Raw genomic sequence first — 19,342 nt, 5'->3', positions numbered from 1 at the left:
GTAAGGAAACAGTGATAAAAATCCCCGAAAGGTTCAAATAGTTGGCACGAAGCCCAAATATGGCAATCAGCCAATATCCTGATGATAACAAATGAATTTCAGTTAAATATTCAGTAAAGTCCTCAATCGGGATGGACCAAGTCACAACCCCCAGTAGTGAAAGACCCCACGCTCATCATCCAGTGCGTATCTTGCCTCAATATAGTACTACGATGTGCAATCCGGGGTTTCAAACCCTCAGGACATCATTTACAACCATTACTCATCTCAAAGGCTAATTCTCTAGCTCGCGATGCCTTTGCCCCTCGAATTGGCCTCCACGTGCGTCGAATCTATCCAAAATCAGAACGAATACGTCACAATATGCTAAGGGAACAAAGCCCAAGCGAAAACATTCGAAAAATATCAAAAATCTCGAAATTTAGCAAAACCCAAGCCCTAGGCCCACGTCTCGGAATCGAGTAAAATTTACATTTTCAGAATCCCCATACCCTCACGAGTCTAACCATACCAAAATTATCCAATTCCGATTCCATTTGGTCCTTCAAATCATCATTTTATATTTTTGAAAGGTTCCATAATTTTCTTCCCAAATTCCATCTCAAATCACGAATTAAATGATGAATTCAGTGATAGATTTATGTAAAATCACTTACCCCGATGAATTTCTTGAAAAACCTTCGAAAAATCGCCAAAATCCGAGCTCTCTAGGTCAAAATATTAAATAAAACCCAAAACCTCGTTTTTATAGGTACCCCTCAGGTTTCAACTCACGCGGGCCGCACCAAAAAGCACGCGGTCCGCGCAGGCCAGTGCGGTCCGCGCAAAGGCAACATGCGGCCGCACAGGCCTCCCTCTGCAGTGACAGACTTTAGTATTTTGGCCATAACTTTTGCTACAGATGTCCAAATTGCAATATCTTTACCTTTATGGAAACTAGACACAATTTTCGATTTTGAATCACCTCATAATTCCTTGTAGATTAAACGATATGAGCTTCCGAAGTAGGACCAGCGGATAGTTCCCACTGCGGCCGCACACCACTTTGTGCGGTCCGCTTGACACCTACCGCGGCCGCGGCCGACTTTGTGCAGTCCGCACGGAACTCACCGCGGGCGGACTCATTTTTGTGCGGACCGCATGGTTGAATTCTGGGGCCTGCAACCCCTGTAGGCCTGCTACAGCTATGATTTTTGCACTAAAACATCCCGGAACCTACCCGGAACTCCCAGAACTTCAAACCAATTTTACCAACACATCTCATGACATCGTTCAAACTTGCTCAAAACTTCGGAACGCTCACAACAACATCAAATCACCAATTTAACATAGGATTCAGGCCTAAGAACTCCAAGAACTCTTAAATTATGCTTTTGATCAAAAGGTCTATCAAATCTCGTCTGAATGACCTGAAATTTTGCACACACATCTCAAATGACACAATGAAGCTACTGAAACTCTCGGAATTCCATTCCGACCCCTATATCAAAATCTCGCCTATCAACCGGAATTTGCCAAAAATACCAATTTCGCCAATTCAAGCCTAAATCTTCTCTACAACTCCAAAACTCATTCCGATCGCGCTCCTAAGTCACAAATCACCTCCCGAAGTTGACCGAACCATCGGAACTCACTTCCGAGCCATATAACACATAAGTCAACATCCGGTTGACTTTTCCAACTTAAGCCTTCTTAAAAGAGACTAAGTGTCTAATTTCTTGCCAAATCCTCTCCGAACTCGAACTAATAAACTCGATCACATAAAATGGGGGAAACGGAGCGGTAACTCATGAGACGACTGGCCGGGTCATCACATCCTCCCCAACTTAAACAAACGTTCGTCCTCGAACGAGTCAAGAAACATACCTGAAGCCTCAAACAGATGAGGATATCTGCTTCGTATCTCCTGCTCGGTCTCCCAAGTAACCTCCTCCACGAGCCGACCTCTCCACTGCACCTTCAGTGAAGCTATATCCTTTGACCTCAACTTCCAAACCTGGCGACCAAAAATAGCTACTGGCTCCACATCAAAGGTCAAATCATCATCCAACTGAACCGTGCTGTAGTCCAAAACATGAGACGGATCCCTACTATACTTTCGGAGCATAGAAACATGAAATACCGGATGCACACTCGATAGGTTGGGTGGCAAGGCAAGCTCATGAGCCACCTCCCCAATCCTCCGAAGCACCTCAAAAGGCCCAATGAACCGAGGACTCAACTTGCCTTTCTTCCCAAATCTCATAACACCCTTCATGGGCGAAACCTTCAGCAAGACCTTCTCACCGACCATGTAGGACACATCTCGCACATTCCGGTCCGCATAACTCTTCTGAAGTAACTGCGCTGTACGAAGCCTCTCCTGAATCACCTTCACCTTCTCTAAGGCATCCTAAATCAAATCTGTCCCTAATAGTATAGCCTCACCGAGCTCGAACCAACCAACCGGAGATCTACACCGCCTCCCGTACAAAGCCTCATATGGAGCCATCTGAATACTTGACTGGTAGTTGTTGTTGTAAGCAATCTCTGGAAGTGGTAAAAACTCATCCCATGAACCTCCAAAGTCAATAACACAAGCACGCAACATGTCCTCCAATATTTGAATAGTACGCTCGGACTGTCCGTCCGTCTGAGGGTGAAACGATGTGCTCAACTCTACCTGAGTACCCAACTCTCTTTGCACGACTCTCCAAAACTACGAAGTAAACTGAGTACCTCTATCTGAGATGATGGAAACAGGAATGCCATGCAATAGAACAATCTCCCGGATGTAAATCCCTACTAACTGCTCTGAAGAATAGGTAGTACACACAGGAATGAAGTGCGCAGACTTGGTCAGCCGATCCACAATCACCCAAATAGCATCGAACTTCTTCTAGCCCGAGGAAGTCCAACCACAAAGTCCATCGTGATTCTCTCCCACTTCCACTCGGGAATAACCATCTGCTGAAACAAACCACCCAGTCTCTGATGCTCATACTTCACCTGCTGACAGTTGAGACACCAAGCTACAAATCCCACAATATCTTTCTTCATTCTTCTCCACCAAAAGTGTTGCCTCAAATCCTAATACATCTTCGCGGCACCCGGATGAATGGAATACCGCGAGATATGGGCCTCCTCCATAATCAGCTCTCTAAACCTATCCACATTGGGCACACAAATCCATCCCTGCATCTTTAACACACCATCATCACTGACGGTCACATCTCTGGCATCATCATGCTGGACTCTGTCCCTAAGGACAAGAAAATGCAGATCATCATATTGGTGCTCTCTGATGCGATCATATAAAGAAGACCGAGAAACCACACAAGCCAACACCCGACTAGGCTCCGAAATATCCAACCTCACGAACTGATTGGCCAGGTCCTGAACATCAACCGCAAGAGGTCTCTCCCCAACTAGAAAATATGCCAAACTCCCCATCCTCACTGCCTTTCGGCTCAAAGCATCGGCCACCACATTGGCCTTTCCCGGATGGTACAATATAGTGATATCATAATCCTTAAGCAACTCCAACCATCTCCGCTGCCTCAAATTAAGATCCTTTTTCTTGAACAAATGCTGAAGACTACGATGATCAGTGAACACCTCACAAGATACGCCATACAAGTAATGCCTCCAAATCTTCAATGCGTGAACTATGGCAGCCAACTCCAAATCATGAAGGGGGTAGTTCTTCTCATGGGGCTTCAACTGCCGAGAAGCATAAACAATAACTCTACCCTCCTGCATCAACACACAATCAATCCCAACTCTTGAAGCATCACAATACACAGTATATGAACCTGAAGCCGATGGCAAAACCAACACTGGAGATGTGGTCAAGGCTGTCTTGAGCTTCTGAAAGCTCTCCTCACACTCGTCCGACCATACGAATGGAGCACCCTTCTGAGTCAATTTGGTCAAGGGCGATGCAACGGATGAAAATCCCTGAACAAACCGGCGGTAATAGCCTGCTAACCGAAGAAAGCAACGAATCTCTGTGACTGAGGACGGTCTGGGACAACTCTGAACCGCCTCTATCTTCTTCGGATCAACCTGTATACCCTCACTGGACACCACATGCCCCAAGAAAGCCATTGAACTGAGCCAAAACTCACACTTGGAGAATTTTGCATAAAGCTTCTCCTCCCTCAGTCTCTGCAACACAATTCTCAAATGCTCCGCGTGCTCCTCCTGACTACGCGAGTACACCAGAATATCATCAATGAATACAATAACGAACGAATCCAGATAAGGCCAAAATACATTGTTCATCAAATACATGAATGCTGATGGGGCATTGGTTAGCCCGAAAGACATAACAAGAAACTCATAATGACCATATCTGGTCCTGAAAGTAGTCTTAGGAATATCTGAATCCCTGATCTTCAACTGGTTATAGCCCTAACGGAGATCAATCTTGGAGAACACTCTCGCTCCCTGAAGCTGATCAAATAAATCATCAATGCGAGGCAAAGGATACTTGTTCTTAATTGTTACTTTGTTCAATTGCCTATAATTAATGTACATTATCATCGTGTCATCCTTCTTCTTCACAAACAAAACTGGTGCACCCCAAGGGGACACACTAGGCCGAATGAACCCCTTATCTAAGAGTTCCTGAAGCTGTTCTTTCAATTCCTTCAACTCTGATGGTGCCATACGATATGGCGGAATAGAAATGGATTGAGTGCCCGGCACCAGGTCAATACCAAATTCAATATCCTTGTCCGGTGGCATGCCCGGCAGGTCTACAAGAAAAACATCAAGAAAATCCCTCACAACTGGGACAGAATCAATACTAGGAGTCTCAGCTCCAACATCCCTCACAAATTCTAGATATGAAAGGCAACCCTTCCCAACCATACACTGGGCCTTCAAGAAAGAGATCACTCTACTAGGGATATAATCAGTCATACCACGCCACTCGATCCGCGGTACAACCGGCATAGCCAAAGTGACTGTCTTAGCATGGCAGTCTAGAATAGCACGACACGGAGATAGCCAATCCATGCCCAAAATGACATCAAAATCCACCATGCACAATAGCAATAGATCCACTCGGGTCTCCAGATCCCCAATAGTCACCACACATGACCGGTACACACGGTCTACAACAATAGTATCACCCACTGGGGTAGATACATGAACAGGTAAAGCAAGAAACTCACGGGGCGTACCCAAGTAATGAGCAAATTATGATGACACATAAGAAAAGGTGGAACCAGGATCAAATAATACAGAGGCATCTCTGTGGCAGACTGAAATAATACCTGTAATGACAACATCTGAAGCAATAGCATCTGGCCTGCCAAGAAGTGCATAGAAACGGGCCTAACCGCCCCCTGATCGACCTCCCCCTCTGGGGCGACCCCTAGCTGCATGACCTCCACCCCTAGCTAGTTGGGCGGGTGGTGAAGTAACTGGAGCAGAAGTCGAAGGCTGACCCCTCTGTTGAGATGAACTAGCCATACGACGAGGACACTGCCTCCACACATGTCCAAACTCTCCACATTCACAACAACTCCCAGGTGCTGGAGAAGGGGACTGAAGGGAACCCTTTACACCGGAGTGACCAGCTGATGCACTCGGCATAAAAGAACCCTGAGCTGACGGGGCACGAGATGAACTCTGGGCTGGAAGGGCACTGAGTGATGACTGGCCCCGCTGAGATCCATGAAGACCATGACCCGAAGATGCCCCATGATACTCTGGGCGGGCTGACTTAGCATGCCTGAAAGAACGGCCTCTACCATGCTGAAACTGGCCCCTCGAAGCACCACTATAACTGCCAGACCCTCGAGGCTTCTTGGACTCCTTCTCCTCTCGATCCTAACGGCGAACCGTCTCAATCTCGCGAGTGATATAGACCACCTCCTCGAACGTAGCACCCAACACCCTCTCTCGGGTCATAAGAATACGGAGGTGATAGTTAAGGCCATCAACAAATCTCCTAATCCTCTCACGATTTGTCGGAACCATCCAAATGGCATGACGAGCCAACTTAGAAAACCTCGACTCATACTGTGACACACTCATATCCCCTTGTCGCACCCACTCAAACTGTCTATGCATCTCCTCTTTGCGGGACTGCGGCACATACTTCTCCAATAAGAGAGTGGAGAACTGCTGCCAAGTAAGGGGCGCTGCTCAAACCGGCCTACGCCTCTCATACGCCTCCCACCATGTGAAGGTAGCCCCAGTAAAATGAAAGGTGGTAAATGTCACACCACTAGTCTCAAGAATCCCTGCTGTACGGAGCATCCGCTGACACTTATCTAGAAAACCCTGGGCATCCTCGCCCTCGGCACCACTGAATGACGGAGGCTGGAGTCTACCAAACCTCTCAAGACGACGCTGCTCATCATCCGGCATAACTGGCACAATAAACTCCTGAGCTGGTACAACCGGCTGAGCTAGAGGTGCCCCTGGTGTCTGTAGTCCCTGCACTACTTGCTTAGGTGTGCGAGCAGCGGGGGTCTGATTGCCTCCCCTGGCCTGTGAAGTAGTTGCTGTTGTAGTGGCTGAACTGCCTGAGCCAGGCCAGTGCAAACTGATAAGATCTGTGCCAAGGCCTCCTGAAGACCCGGAACCACGATAGGCATAACTGGTGCCTGAACTGGTGCTGCTGGAGCATCCATAGCGGGAGCCTGATCCAGAGCCGGGGCAGCCGGTGCATCAATAGGTACTGCCCTCATTGCTCTGCCTCTGCCACATCCACGACTGCATCCACGGCCCCTGGTGGCCTCAGTGGGTGGCACTAGTGGTCGTCCACCTCGTCCGGTAGCTCGCGTCCTCACCATCTGTGAGAGAATGGAATATCAGAAGTTTAGTACTCGAAATAACAAATTCACACGATAAGAGTTTCAAGAATACGAAATTTTTCCTAAAGGTTCTGCAGCCTCTCGAGAATAAATATAGACGTCTCTATACCGATACACGAGACTCTACTAAACCTGCTCATGACTCGTGAGACCTAAGTAACCTAGGCTCTAATACAAACTTGTCACGACCCAATCACCGAACCCGTTCGTGATGGCGCCTCTCGTGAAGACAAGGCCAGCCAAACCAAAATAGAACACCTCTTTTAAATAGTTAACCATCATAAACAGTAGTAACATATAATATAATGCTCATAAATTGCGGAATTTAACGATAATAATAGCAGGAACCATCCCGACACAGACCAAACCGGGGTGTCACAAGTCATGAGCTACTACAGAATCTGCTATAGGTCTACAAAGTACGAAATCCGATACAACAGTCTGAAGGAAACATAAATGATAGAGGGTAAGAGAGACAAGGGGCTGCGGACGTCAACAGCTACCTCGTAACTCCAAATCACTGCCTAGCCTGGAAGGAATCAGCGCTCAGGTGCGGACTCTACTATACCTGAATCTGCACACATGGTGCAGGGACTAATGTGAGTACTCTGACTCAGTGAGTAATAATTACAAATAATGGCTGAAAGTATGAAAACACGTAAAGGCATAAACCAATTCCATATCAAGTAGTAAAATCACTTAAAGCAGTAAATCAGTGAAGAAATCAAATGATATCCCTTTTTAAAACAAGTAGAACAGGTAATTTAACAGGTAGTTAACAAGTAGAAATCCTCCCCTCGGGCACAGTATCCATCGCTCAGCATAGGATCAGCCCCTCGGGCTCACTGTCAGTACAGTATCAGTCCATCGGGCTACCTTACAATCACACAGCATAATGTTCAGCCATTGTTACCCGACCAAATTGCATCAAACAGTGTCATTGTTACCACTATTTCAAATCACATGGGTACCCGCGCTCACTATGGGTATGCAGACTCCGGAGGGGCCCCTTACGGCCCAAGCGCTATATCAAGCCACCTCGTGGCATCATCACTTAGCATATCCTCACATCACTTAAGCCACCGCATGGGATAAATAGTAAGGCCCTCGGCCTCATATCACTCAGCATATCCTCACATATGGCCCTCGGCCTCACTCAGTCCAGAAATCATCATAAGCCCCTTGGGCATTAGTAAAACAGTAGTTCTCAGCCCAAAACATGATGTAGAAATATCATTTAAGTTTCAAATCTGAGTAAAAGTGGCTGAGTTTGTAAAACAGTAGATATCAACAGGACTGAGTTCAAATAATAAATCAAGCAGTAAGGAAACAGTGATAAAAATCCCCGAAAGGTTCAAATAGTTGGCACGAAGCCCAAATACGGCAATCAGCCCAAATCATGATGATAACAAATGAATTTCAGTCAAATATTTAGTAAAGTCGTCAATCGGGATGGACCAAGTCACAACCCCAGTAGTGAAAGACCCCATGCTCATCATTCAGCGCGTATCTTGCCTCAATATAGAACTACGATGTGAAATCCGGGGTTTCAAACCCTCAGGACATCATTTACAATCATTACTCACCTCGAACTGGCTAATTCTCTAGCTCGCGACGCCTTTTCCCCTCAAATTGGCCTCCACGCGCGTCGAATCTATCCAAAATCAGAACGAATACGTCACAATATGCTAAGGGAACAAAGCCCAAGTGAAAACATTCGAAAAATATCAAAAATCTCGAAATTAGCAAAACCCAAGCCCCAGGCCCACGTCTCGGAATCTGGTAAAATTTACATTTTCAGAATCCTCATACCCTCACGAGTCTAACCATACCAAAATTATCCAATTCCGATACCATTTGGTCCTTCAAATCATCATTTTACATTTTTGAAAGGTTCCACAATTTTCTTCCCAAATTCCATCTCAAATCACGAATTAAATGATGAATTCAGTGATAGATTCATGTAAAATCACTTACCCCGATGAATTTCTTAAAAAACCTTCGAAAAATCGCCAAAATCCGAGCTCTCTAAGTCAAAATATTAAATAAAACCCAAAACTTCGTATTTATAGGTACCCCTCAGGTTTCAGCTCACGTGGGCTGCACCAAAACGCATGCGATCCGCGCAAGCCAGTGCGGTCCACGCAAAGGCAACGTGCGGCCGCATAGGCCTCCCTCTACAGTGACAGGCTTTAATATTTTGGGCATAACTTTTTCTACAGATGTCCAAATTGCTATATATTTACCTTTCTGGAAACTAGACACTAAGGGCTACAACTTTAGTTTTTGAATCACCGCAAAATTCCTTTTATATAAAAAGATATGAGCTTCTGAAGTAGGACCAGCGGATCGTTCCCCACCGCGGCCGCACACCACTTTGTGCGGTCCGCATGACACCTACCGTGGCCGCGACCGACTTTGTGCGGTCCGCACGGAACTCACCGCGGGTGCACTCATTTTTGTGAGGACCGCATGGTTGAGTTCTGGGGCCTGCAACCCCTGTAGGCCTGCTACAACTATGATTTTTGCACTAAAACATCCTGGAACCTACCCGGAACTCCCGGAACTTCAAACCAATTGTACCAACACATCTCATGATATCGTTCAAACTTGCTCAAAACTTTGGAACACTCACAGCAATATCAAATTACCAATTTAACATAGGATTCAGGCCTAAGAACTCCAAGAACTCTTAAATTATGCTTTCGATCAAAAGGTCTATCAAATCTCGTCCGAATGACCTAAAATTTTGCACACACGTCCCAAATGACACAATGAAACTACTGCAACTCTCGGGATTCCATTCCGACCCCTATATCAAAATCTCACCTATCAACCGGAATTTGCCAAAATATCAATTTTGCCAATTCAAGCCTAAATCTTCTCTACAACACCAAAACCCATTCTGATCGTGCTCCTAAGTCACAAATCACCTCCCGAAGCTGACTGAACCATCGAAACTCACTTCCGAGCCTTCTAACACATAAGTCAACATCCGATTGACTTTTCCAATTTAAGCCTTCTTAAAAGAGACTAAGTGTCTCATTTCTTACCAAATCCTCTCTGAACTCGAACTAATAAACTCGATCACATAAAACACGGATAACGAAGCGTAAAGAAGCTGAAATAGGGAAAACGGAGCGGTAACTCATGAGACGACTGGTCGGGTCGTCACAAATCTAAACCTATCTATTTATTTACTGCCTTAGTTCATATGGCGTGAGTCCATTCTTGCTTCTGTTTATTGCTTACCCAGCATGCCAAATACTACCTATTCAAATATTTTATTAGCATATTTCCACTTTACTTGCTTGTTTGCTATCTTGTTTAACATGTCTACATATGTAACTAAGCTTGTTTGACTGACTACTATTTATCTAGCATTCCTTTACTTGTTAATACTTGCCTAGAATGTCCATTTAAGTCCTTGCCTGTTCTGCCTCAGTCCTGCTAAGTTAGTTAACCTCCCTAGAGTGACTCTAGCTATATTTTTTAGATATCCTCAACATGTTTCTGCTATGATCTTTGTTGCATGGCCTGCATTTTATCTAACCTACTAGTTCTGTAGAACCCCTTAATAACTTTATGTATCCTGTTATTTATGTTCTCCATTAAGGTATACTCTTTGTATTCCCAACCTCTCTTCCCTTGTGTGAAAGCTGTTTGCCAAAGTACTTCCTAAATCTTGTTTATGACTTGTGTTCTGATTGCAAATTGTCTTATCACATTTTCCTCAAACTGTTTTATTACTAAATCATGACTGGTTTTCAGAAAATCCTTTCCTTCCTAAAACCTTTCTTTATACTGTCTATTAAACTCTTCCAAACCATTATGCAATTTCACTTACTCCTAGATTATTAAGTCCTGCCCCTCTAGTGTGTGTACTGCTTAGAGACCCTTGAAACCTCTTTGAACTCTAGCATATCTGGGTTGGCACTTCCACACTGCACATAAATCAGTTATTATTTGAGAAAGGTCTAGGTGTGAGTACTACCCGGGATCCTTGAGGTCCTTAGAAAACTCTGACACGCCTAGACATGAAATTGGCTATGGAACTTTGGGCATTTGAGACTATTAGAGGCTTGGAAATCACTTTGGGCCTACTTTAGGCTCCCTATAGCTTAATTTCTGTTCTATTTATGTAATTCATTCAATTCTTGGTCTGTAATAATTAATTATAAACAAACAGTGGGGTGATTAGTGATAAAGGGAGGGTAGTTGTATATTGTGGGTAAAATTGGGTAGATAACACGTCTATAGGGGCTCGTTTGGTTCAAATGTGTTTGTTAGATAATATGCCTATAGGATATACTTTGGTTTCAATAAATTCCGCTTGCTTTATATAATTAGACATCATGCATATAAGTTCAAAATCAGGTTTTAATAATTAGATACCATGCCTTTAGGGATTTTGCTTTGGTCAAATAAATTTTGTTTGCTTCACCTTACGCTCAATTAGAAATCATGCCTATAGGATCTAGAACCAATTTAGTTAGATTTAAAATCAGCTTAACTCGTGCCTGTAAGTTCTAAATTAGATCAACTAACCTGCTCATTTCTTTAGTAGTCCTCAACACTGCGTCACATGATATTGCTAGAAAGCATGCCTATAGGATCCCAAGTTATCCGTTTAAAAAGTGCTTAATGTTTTACAGCATTCCTGATCAATAATAGATACCATGCTCATAGGACATCACTATTATATGCATAGGCAAGCCTGTAGGGCGATTTAAATTCTACAAGCTGTAAAACTATGCTATGTTATATGTGAATGTTAATATTTAACAGGTCTAAAATCAGTAGGAAAACTGAATAGGTTTCTAAGACTTTGGTCCTAATTCAATAATGTATACTCTCTGCTCACCTAGATATCATGTTCTAAGGTTTTCTCTTAAATACTTGAAACTGTTGTTTGAAGACGTGTACTTACTTATTCTGTCTGTGGAGGTAAAATGTGAGCCTTTAACTATTCCCTTTAATGCAGTCCAAACTATTTTGATTGACGCCTAGATTTTTCTCCTTTAAAGTACCTTAGGATGGTCTAGAACTACCTAAACTAAAGGTCATAAATACCTCTAGGGCCACAAGGAAGGGACGGGTAGTGCATGCATAGGATATATTTTAAGGTTTCTAGAACGCTTTAGGATATGACCAAGTGAAGGGAATTGCGTAGTAAGGATATGATGACTATGCGCTAATGTCACGTGTAGCCCCTCACCGAGGAGTGATTACCGGGCATTGTGTGGGTATGATTTTGTAGGCTAACCAACCTAGGACCCCTTTTTCCAACTCCCGTTGTTTAAATGAATTTACTTTTCTTTACATATGTGCAAATTGTTCAAACCTTTTCCCTTGTTTTCATTATTTGAATCATACATGTACTTAAAATGTCAAAAAAAGCCTTTATTTGCAATTATGTGTTGAAACCGTTTATTTGTTAAAATGAATAATTCACATAGTTTATGTTCAGTCGGGACCCACCGTTGTGGACCCCGAGGGGTGCCTAACGCCTTCCCTTCTAGGTTATTTCGAGCCCTTACCCTAATCTCTGGTAATGCAAACTAGTTACATGAGTTAATTACTCTAGGTGCCCTGACGCACCATAATCCGTTAGATGGAGACTTTCAAATACCCAATTCCCAAAAGGAAACAAGTTATTCCCCCATGAACGTTGAAACCCAGACTTCCTCACGAGGGGAAAAGGGGGGCGCGACAATCGATAAAGACGATTAGGCAAATCTATATGAAACATAATAGGAAGGGATTCCATTAATAGAGAAAATCACAACCTTAGATCCTTCTCTTATTTGTTTACAACTCAGTTATAGTTAGTAAAATTATCACCAAGTGTTATTCAAATATCTAGGAAGTTGATTACGGAGAATTCAGTGAGTCTAACAAAAGTAATTGGTAGGTTAATTCCTTGTGGTATTTGACTCTGGGCTAAATATCCGGATTATATTTGCAACGACTGCTTAGTCCTTTTTATAAGGCATAGTTGGGTGTGATCAAAGTTTGGCACCGTTGCCGGGGAATTAATGGTGTTATTAATTACAGCTGAAATAAATACAAAAATTCTTAGTGTAGTTATTTTTTTTATTTTCAATCCATACATTGAAATTTTAACGTTTGTTAACTTGGTTGTACAAGCGCATGCCTAGAAACTCATCGAGAACTGGTGAATTGTTTAAAGTATTATCAGATTCCGAGAAAGTTTTCAAGGCCTTAAATCGGTCCAACCGGAAAAACAAACAACAACAAGTAACTAAACAACCTGAACTAGACATGAGGGATAACGTAGTAGACCCAGCTGCGCAGGTAGTGGAGCCTCTTGTGCCAGAGGCTCTTCTATATGACTGGGCATAACCCACAACAAAGAATTTGGCCACAAAAATATTAGTCCCACGGATACAGGCTGAATCTTATCAAATCATAAACAACATGTTGCACTTGTTGCAAAACAATGGACTATTTTCGCGGTCATACATTGAAGATCCTCAACAACACTTGAAGAATTTTCTGTCAATCTGCAAAACTCAAAGGCAGACCAAAGTAACTCAAGAAGCAATAAAGTTGTTGTTGTTTCCATTCTCAGTGACAGGAGCTGCCAAGACTTGGCTAAATTCACTCTCTATTAATTCCATCACGACTTGGGAGGAGTTAGTCAAGAAATTTGTGAATAAGTTTCATCCACCCAACAAGATTTCTCAGCAAATTGATGAAATTTGGAGCTTTAGACAGAAACCAATGGAAACATTGCAAGAAACATGGGAACGATTCAAAGAGTTGTTGGTTATATGTACGCACCACGGTATTCTAGAGCAGATGTTGGGGCAGCAATTTTACATGGGTCTGACAGATAGCGTGAAGGCTAATGTTGATGTTTTAGCTGGTGGAGCATTCTTAAGTAAATCATGGAGAGAAAGTCATATCCTGCTTGACAAGATGGCACAAAATTCGGGGTGGACAACCAGAAATGCACCTAACACTCTAGTAGTTCACTCAGTGCCCTTAGATCCAGCCAACACTCTTACTGAAAATATGGCCACCTTAATGACACAAATGAGCATACTCACCAAAAATGTGGAAGAGTCAGGGAAGAAGCAGTAGGTGCATATTGTAGATGCAACCAATGGGGGCTTATGCACATCTTTCATTAGTCAGCCAATTGGTAGCCAGTGGAATGCGGAAAGTGATCATCATTATTACCCTGAGGAGATAAATTATGTGTCTAATTATGGGGACCAGAGATAGGGTGGTCAGAATTGTGGCCAACAGAATCATCCATACAGGCCAGTCTAGTTGCAACACAACAATAGAAATATGGGAGCCATGCGACCTCACAGTAATGTGGCGCCCTACCAAAGGCCACATGGTTACAACAACCAAAATCAATAGCAGGGTTATCATCCTCCTCAGCAGCAACATGGTGGGAGACAGGAAGATGGGTTTTCCAGACTCGAGGCAATGATGCAGTAGGTTATTGGGTCAAATGCGAAAATGAGTAAATGAGTAGATGCATATGAGTTAGCCATAAAGAATATTGAAGTGCAAATGGGTCAGATCTTGATGTCTTTGAATAATCGTCGTCACGGGACATTGCCTACATACACTCAGGTAAATCCAAAGTTCAAGGCCCAAAGCAGCTGATGGTAGTGAGTCTATGTAATGACAGAGACCTAGACTTAGAGCAAGAGAGGGCTCGAGAAAGCAAACAGGCTGAGACACTTGTACTAGTGCCCATTGAGCTAGATGATGCAACAAAACCGATAGAAGTGACAGTACAGCCTGCCCAGGAAGAAACCAACACACAGATTGAGGCTGAGAAAGAAGCCGAGACAGCCCAGGAACCGGTAGTTGAGGTGGTGTCTGACAAAAGAGAATCCAAATCACTAGAAAGAAGAGACCTCTAGCACCATTCCCACAGAGGATGGCAAAATACCAGAAATATGAACAATACAAAAAATTCTTGAAAATGTTAAAATAAATTCAGGTAAATATTCCATTGATTGATGCTTTGAAGGAGATGTCTGGTTATGCAAAAATGATGAAGGACGCGATGTCCAGAAAATTTGACATCCAAGACTTGGCCACATTGACTCTAACTCAGACCTGCATTGCTGTGGTGACTAGACCAGTTGCTGAAAAGTTGTCTGATCCAGGGAGTTTCACAATTCCCTGCACCATTGGTAACTTTGCCTTCGCCAAGGCACTCTGTGATTTAGGGGCTAGCATAAATGTTATGCCCCTAGTGATCTATAAGAGGTTGGGAATTAGAAGAGCTAGACCTACGTCTATGTTGTTGCAGCTGGCTGAAAGAACTGTTAAAAGACCCTAAGGTATTTTGGATGACGTGTTGATACAGGTAGGGAAAATTGTGTTCCTTGCAGATTTTGTGATTCTAGATTGTACAGTGGATGAAGAAATTCCCATAATTTTGGGAAGGCCATTCTTGGCCACAGGTCAAGCCCTCATTGATTTTTGAAACTGGGGATCTCAAGATGAGGTTGAAAGATGAGGAGATAACATTCAACGTGCAGAAATCTATGAGACGACCAAGTGAATTTGCCAATTGTTCTCTTATTGATGCCGTGGATGTAATCGTGGAAGAGGATGATGAGACATTGACTATTGAGGATCCTCTTGCTGCATGTCTTATGAATTTAGATGAGGTGAATGGGGATGAATTGGCAGAATGGGTGCTGGCTCTTGAGGGCAAAGGCTTTTGGGAGAGAACACTTGAATTTGAGCCCTTGCACTTAGAGAAAAAAAAAACTCCTCCAGCCAATCCATTCATAGAAGAACCACTAAAGCTGGAGTTGAAGCCCCTTCCCACCATCTCAGGTATGCGTTCCTAGTACCTAACTCCATATTACCAGTTATTATCTCATCTAGTTTATTAGATGTGCAAGCACAACAACTTTTGCAGGTACTCACGGAGTGCAAGACTGCCATTGGGTGGACCATGGCAGACATTAAGGGGATCAACCCGCCATATTGTATACATAAAATTCTGCTGGAAGAGGGGCACAAACATTCCAAGGAGCACCAAAGAAGGCTGAACCCCAACATGAAGGAAGTGGTGAAGAAGGATATCATTAAGTGGTTAGATGCGAGAATCATTTTCCCTATCTCTGATAGCAACTGGGTTAGCCCAGTGCAATGTGTTCCTAAGAAGGGTGGTATGACGGCTGTAAAAAATGATAACAATAAGGTTGATCTCTACAAGAACCATCACAGGTTGGAGAATTTGTATGGACTATAGGAAATTGAATCTGGCCACCCGGAAAGACCACTTCCCACTTCCCTTCATTAATCAGATGCTTGACAGACTTGCAGAGAGGTCCCACTTCTATTTTCTGGATAGGTATTCAGGGTACAACCAAATCTCCATTGCTCCAGAGGATAGAGAGAAGACCTCGTTCACATGTCCATATGGGATTTATGCCTTCCGGAGGATGCCTTTTGGCCTATCCAATGCACCCGCCACATTCCAAAGGTGCATGATGGACATATTCACCAACATGGTTGAAGACATAATGGAGTTGTTCATGGATGATTTCTCAGTGGTAGGAAACTCATTCGATGAGTGCCTTACAAACCTAACCTGAGTGTTGAAATGGTGTATCGAGACTAACCTTGTACTTAATTGGGAAAAGTGTCATTTCATGGTACAAGCGGGTATAGTCTTGGGACACCTAGTATAAAGCAAGGGAATAGAGGTGGATCGTGCTAAATTTGATATGATAGCAAAGCTGTCACCCCCACATAAGTCAAGGCAATCATGAGCTTCCTCGGGCATGCCAGTTTCTACCGGAGATTCATCAAAGACTTCTCAAAAATTACAAACCCTCTATGTAAGTTGTTAGATAAAGTTTACCCTTTCGTCTTTTCAGATGATTGCAGGGTAGCATTCGAGGAGTTGAAAAAAAGGCTAGTCACAACACCCATCATTGTTGCCCCCGACTGGGAGCAACCATTCGAATTCATGTGTGACGCCAGTGACTATGCAGTGGGGACAATGCTAGGATAGTGGAAAGACGAGATAATGCACCCAATTTACTACGCTAGTAGAACATTAAGTGGAGCCCAGCTGAACAACACTGTGACTGAAAAGGAGATGCTGGTTGTGGTGTTCGCATTCGACAAGTTCACATTATACCTGATTAGCTCTAAAGTGATTGTATATACTGATCACGCTGCTCTCAGGTACTTGATTGAAAAGAAAGGAGACCAAATCATGTCTGATTTGTTGGGTGCTGCTACTACAAAAGTTCGACCTGGAGATTCGTGACCGTAAGAGCACGGAAAACTAGGTTGCTGATCATCTATCGCGACTTGAAGGAGTTGAAAACATAGTTGAGGCAGAGGATATTCCTGAAACCTTTCCAGACGAGCAGTGATGAGCTTTGGGCGTATATGACTTTTTTACTCGTACTCTATCAGATTATAGTAAAGTTTAAGATATCGTCCCATAGAGATTGGAACCACCCAGGATACAGATTTGTATTGCCTTTGTCACTATTTGAGAGAATAAAATTGATGAAAGGGGCTACTATTAAAAATGTAAAATAAAAGAAATAAATATTTTTGGTTTTTCTGAAAATAAAAATAGAGGTTGGAATACTTTGAATCATCAAAATAAAAGCATTATAATAAAGTCAAAATTTTATTATTTATTTCTTTGTTTAATGAAATGATCGCTTATTTCTAATTCAACCAAATCACATACAAGTATCCAATTAATAATAACTCTTTCGATTAGTGTAGTTAATTGATTAACAGTTAAACAGAGGCTTTGTTTAAAGAATGACCACTTATTTCTAAGGCAATCACTCCACATAACAATAATGCATAAATAGCACCGCTCGCGCTTAGTTGAGTACACCAAGTGAGAAAAAGCCTCTTTTGATTAGCCTTTGTTAAATCAATAAACTTGTTTAAATCTTTCTTTTCTCCCGAATAAAAAATAAAATAACAAGATAAAGAATTTGGTAAGTGAATATAATTATATCGATATAATCAATATCAAATACCTTGGTGTATAAAGATGATAAAGAGAAAATCTCAACATAAGATGATAATAAAATTAAGATAATTATTATAACACTTTTATAGCTTCATCTGGTATCTCAACCAAAGAAAATTGCTCCACTATGGAGAAAAGATGAAGAAGAAAAATACTATGCTACAATAAAAGATATAACTTTTAGAACTAAGACAAGACAATATTAGAGTTGGTGTTCACTGAACAAGAATGGTTCTCCTTCCACCGAAAAGTCATGCCTATTTATAGGAAATTACGTCCATAAACTTCTAAGGGATGTTATCCTTGGATTGGGGATGGAATCCCTAGCACTTGAATCAATTTCTTCTACTTGCGTCTTTCTACAAATGACATCCTTAGAATTGAGGATGATATTCTTGGATTGGGGATGCCATCCTTGGCCTTTTTGCTGCATCTGCTTGAGAACTCTTCTTTGTTCTCTTTTTCTTTTCTTTTCTTTTCCTGCAACATATATTAATAATTTATACAAATATTGAACAAAAAGTCATATTTATAAATAAAGTATTTGTATATATATATATAAATAAAGTATTTGTTTATTTAATATAATATATACCTAAAAATATATATAATATATACTTATCAAATACCCACATACTTGAATGTTTGCTCGTCACCGAGCAAAATACACAAAATAAAATAGCGGCTAAATTTTTTAAAATATTATTATGAGAACTTTCTGCAAACAAGAATATAACCAAGATCAAGCCACAAGTTCAAATAATCTTTAATCGTACTCATGTTCACTTATTAAGAACCAAAATTATAATACTTTTAATTCCCAAGTGTGTCTCACCAAATGAAGAGAGATGCCCATAACTCACAACATATCAATACAAAACAAAGAAGGACATTAAAAAATTTGCTCACTCTGAACAAAAAAGTATCTCAAGCTATTGAAAAAATCCATAAGCTTGACTATCATGTGGTTCTCCACTAATGTAAGAGTTTTTGAGTTGCGATCATATAGGCCTTTAAAAAGGTTGTAATGTTGGTATAAGTACAGGTAAGATACATATGGATAAAGTGACTCAAGTCGCTTACAAGCAGAGGCGGATCTAGAATTTCAGGAGGATGGGTACACCACTATCCGACCACCGTTTGATTTGGTTCTCTAAACCTTACCTTAGAGAACTATCAATAATAGCATCATTATTTATAGTTACAAATACTAAGCTCAATATATTAAAATTAAATAACTAATCAAAAAGAGAGTGTTAAATGAAAAAAGAGGAAACTTGAAATTGAAAAGATTCAAAATGCTTTAAATTTTATTTTTTATAGTTTTTGAAACTCAATGATTGAATTAAAAAATAGAATGAAGAAAACACAGAAAAGAATCCAATAAAAATAAAAATTTAATTCAAGGATATATTAAAGGGTGAACCCAAAAACATAAGAATGCATGGGAAAAAAAAAGAAAAGAAAAGAAAGATAGGGCATGAGATTTGAACAGAAT

At 41.9% G+C, this 19,342-nt stretch overlaps 1 protein-coding gene across 1 annotated transcript; it reads left to right on the top strand.

Moving 5' to 3' along the window:
- Positions 1-14,464: 14,464 nt before the first annotated feature.
- Positions 14,465-15,153, top strand: LOC138871744 (uncharacterized). Its single transcript, XM_070149642.1, has 2 exons — positions 14,465-14,668; positions 14,809-15,153. Exons 1-2 carry the CDS (start codon positions 14,465-14,467, stop codon positions 15,151-15,153), a joined length of 549 nt encoding a protein of 182 aa, XP_070005743.1.
- The last annotated feature ends 4,189 nt before the right edge of the window (positions 15,154-19,342 follow it).

Source organism: Nicotiana sylvestris, chromosome 6, assembly GCF_000393655.2.
Source record: "Nicotiana sylvestris chromosome 6, ASM39365v2, whole genome shotgun sequence".
NCBI classification, from domain to species: Eukaryota; Viridiplantae; Streptophyta; class Magnoliopsida; order Solanales; family Solanaceae; genus Nicotiana; species Nicotiana sylvestris.
Note: the sequence above shows the minus strand (reverse complement) of the source record. Positions and strands in the feature narration are given on the sequence as shown.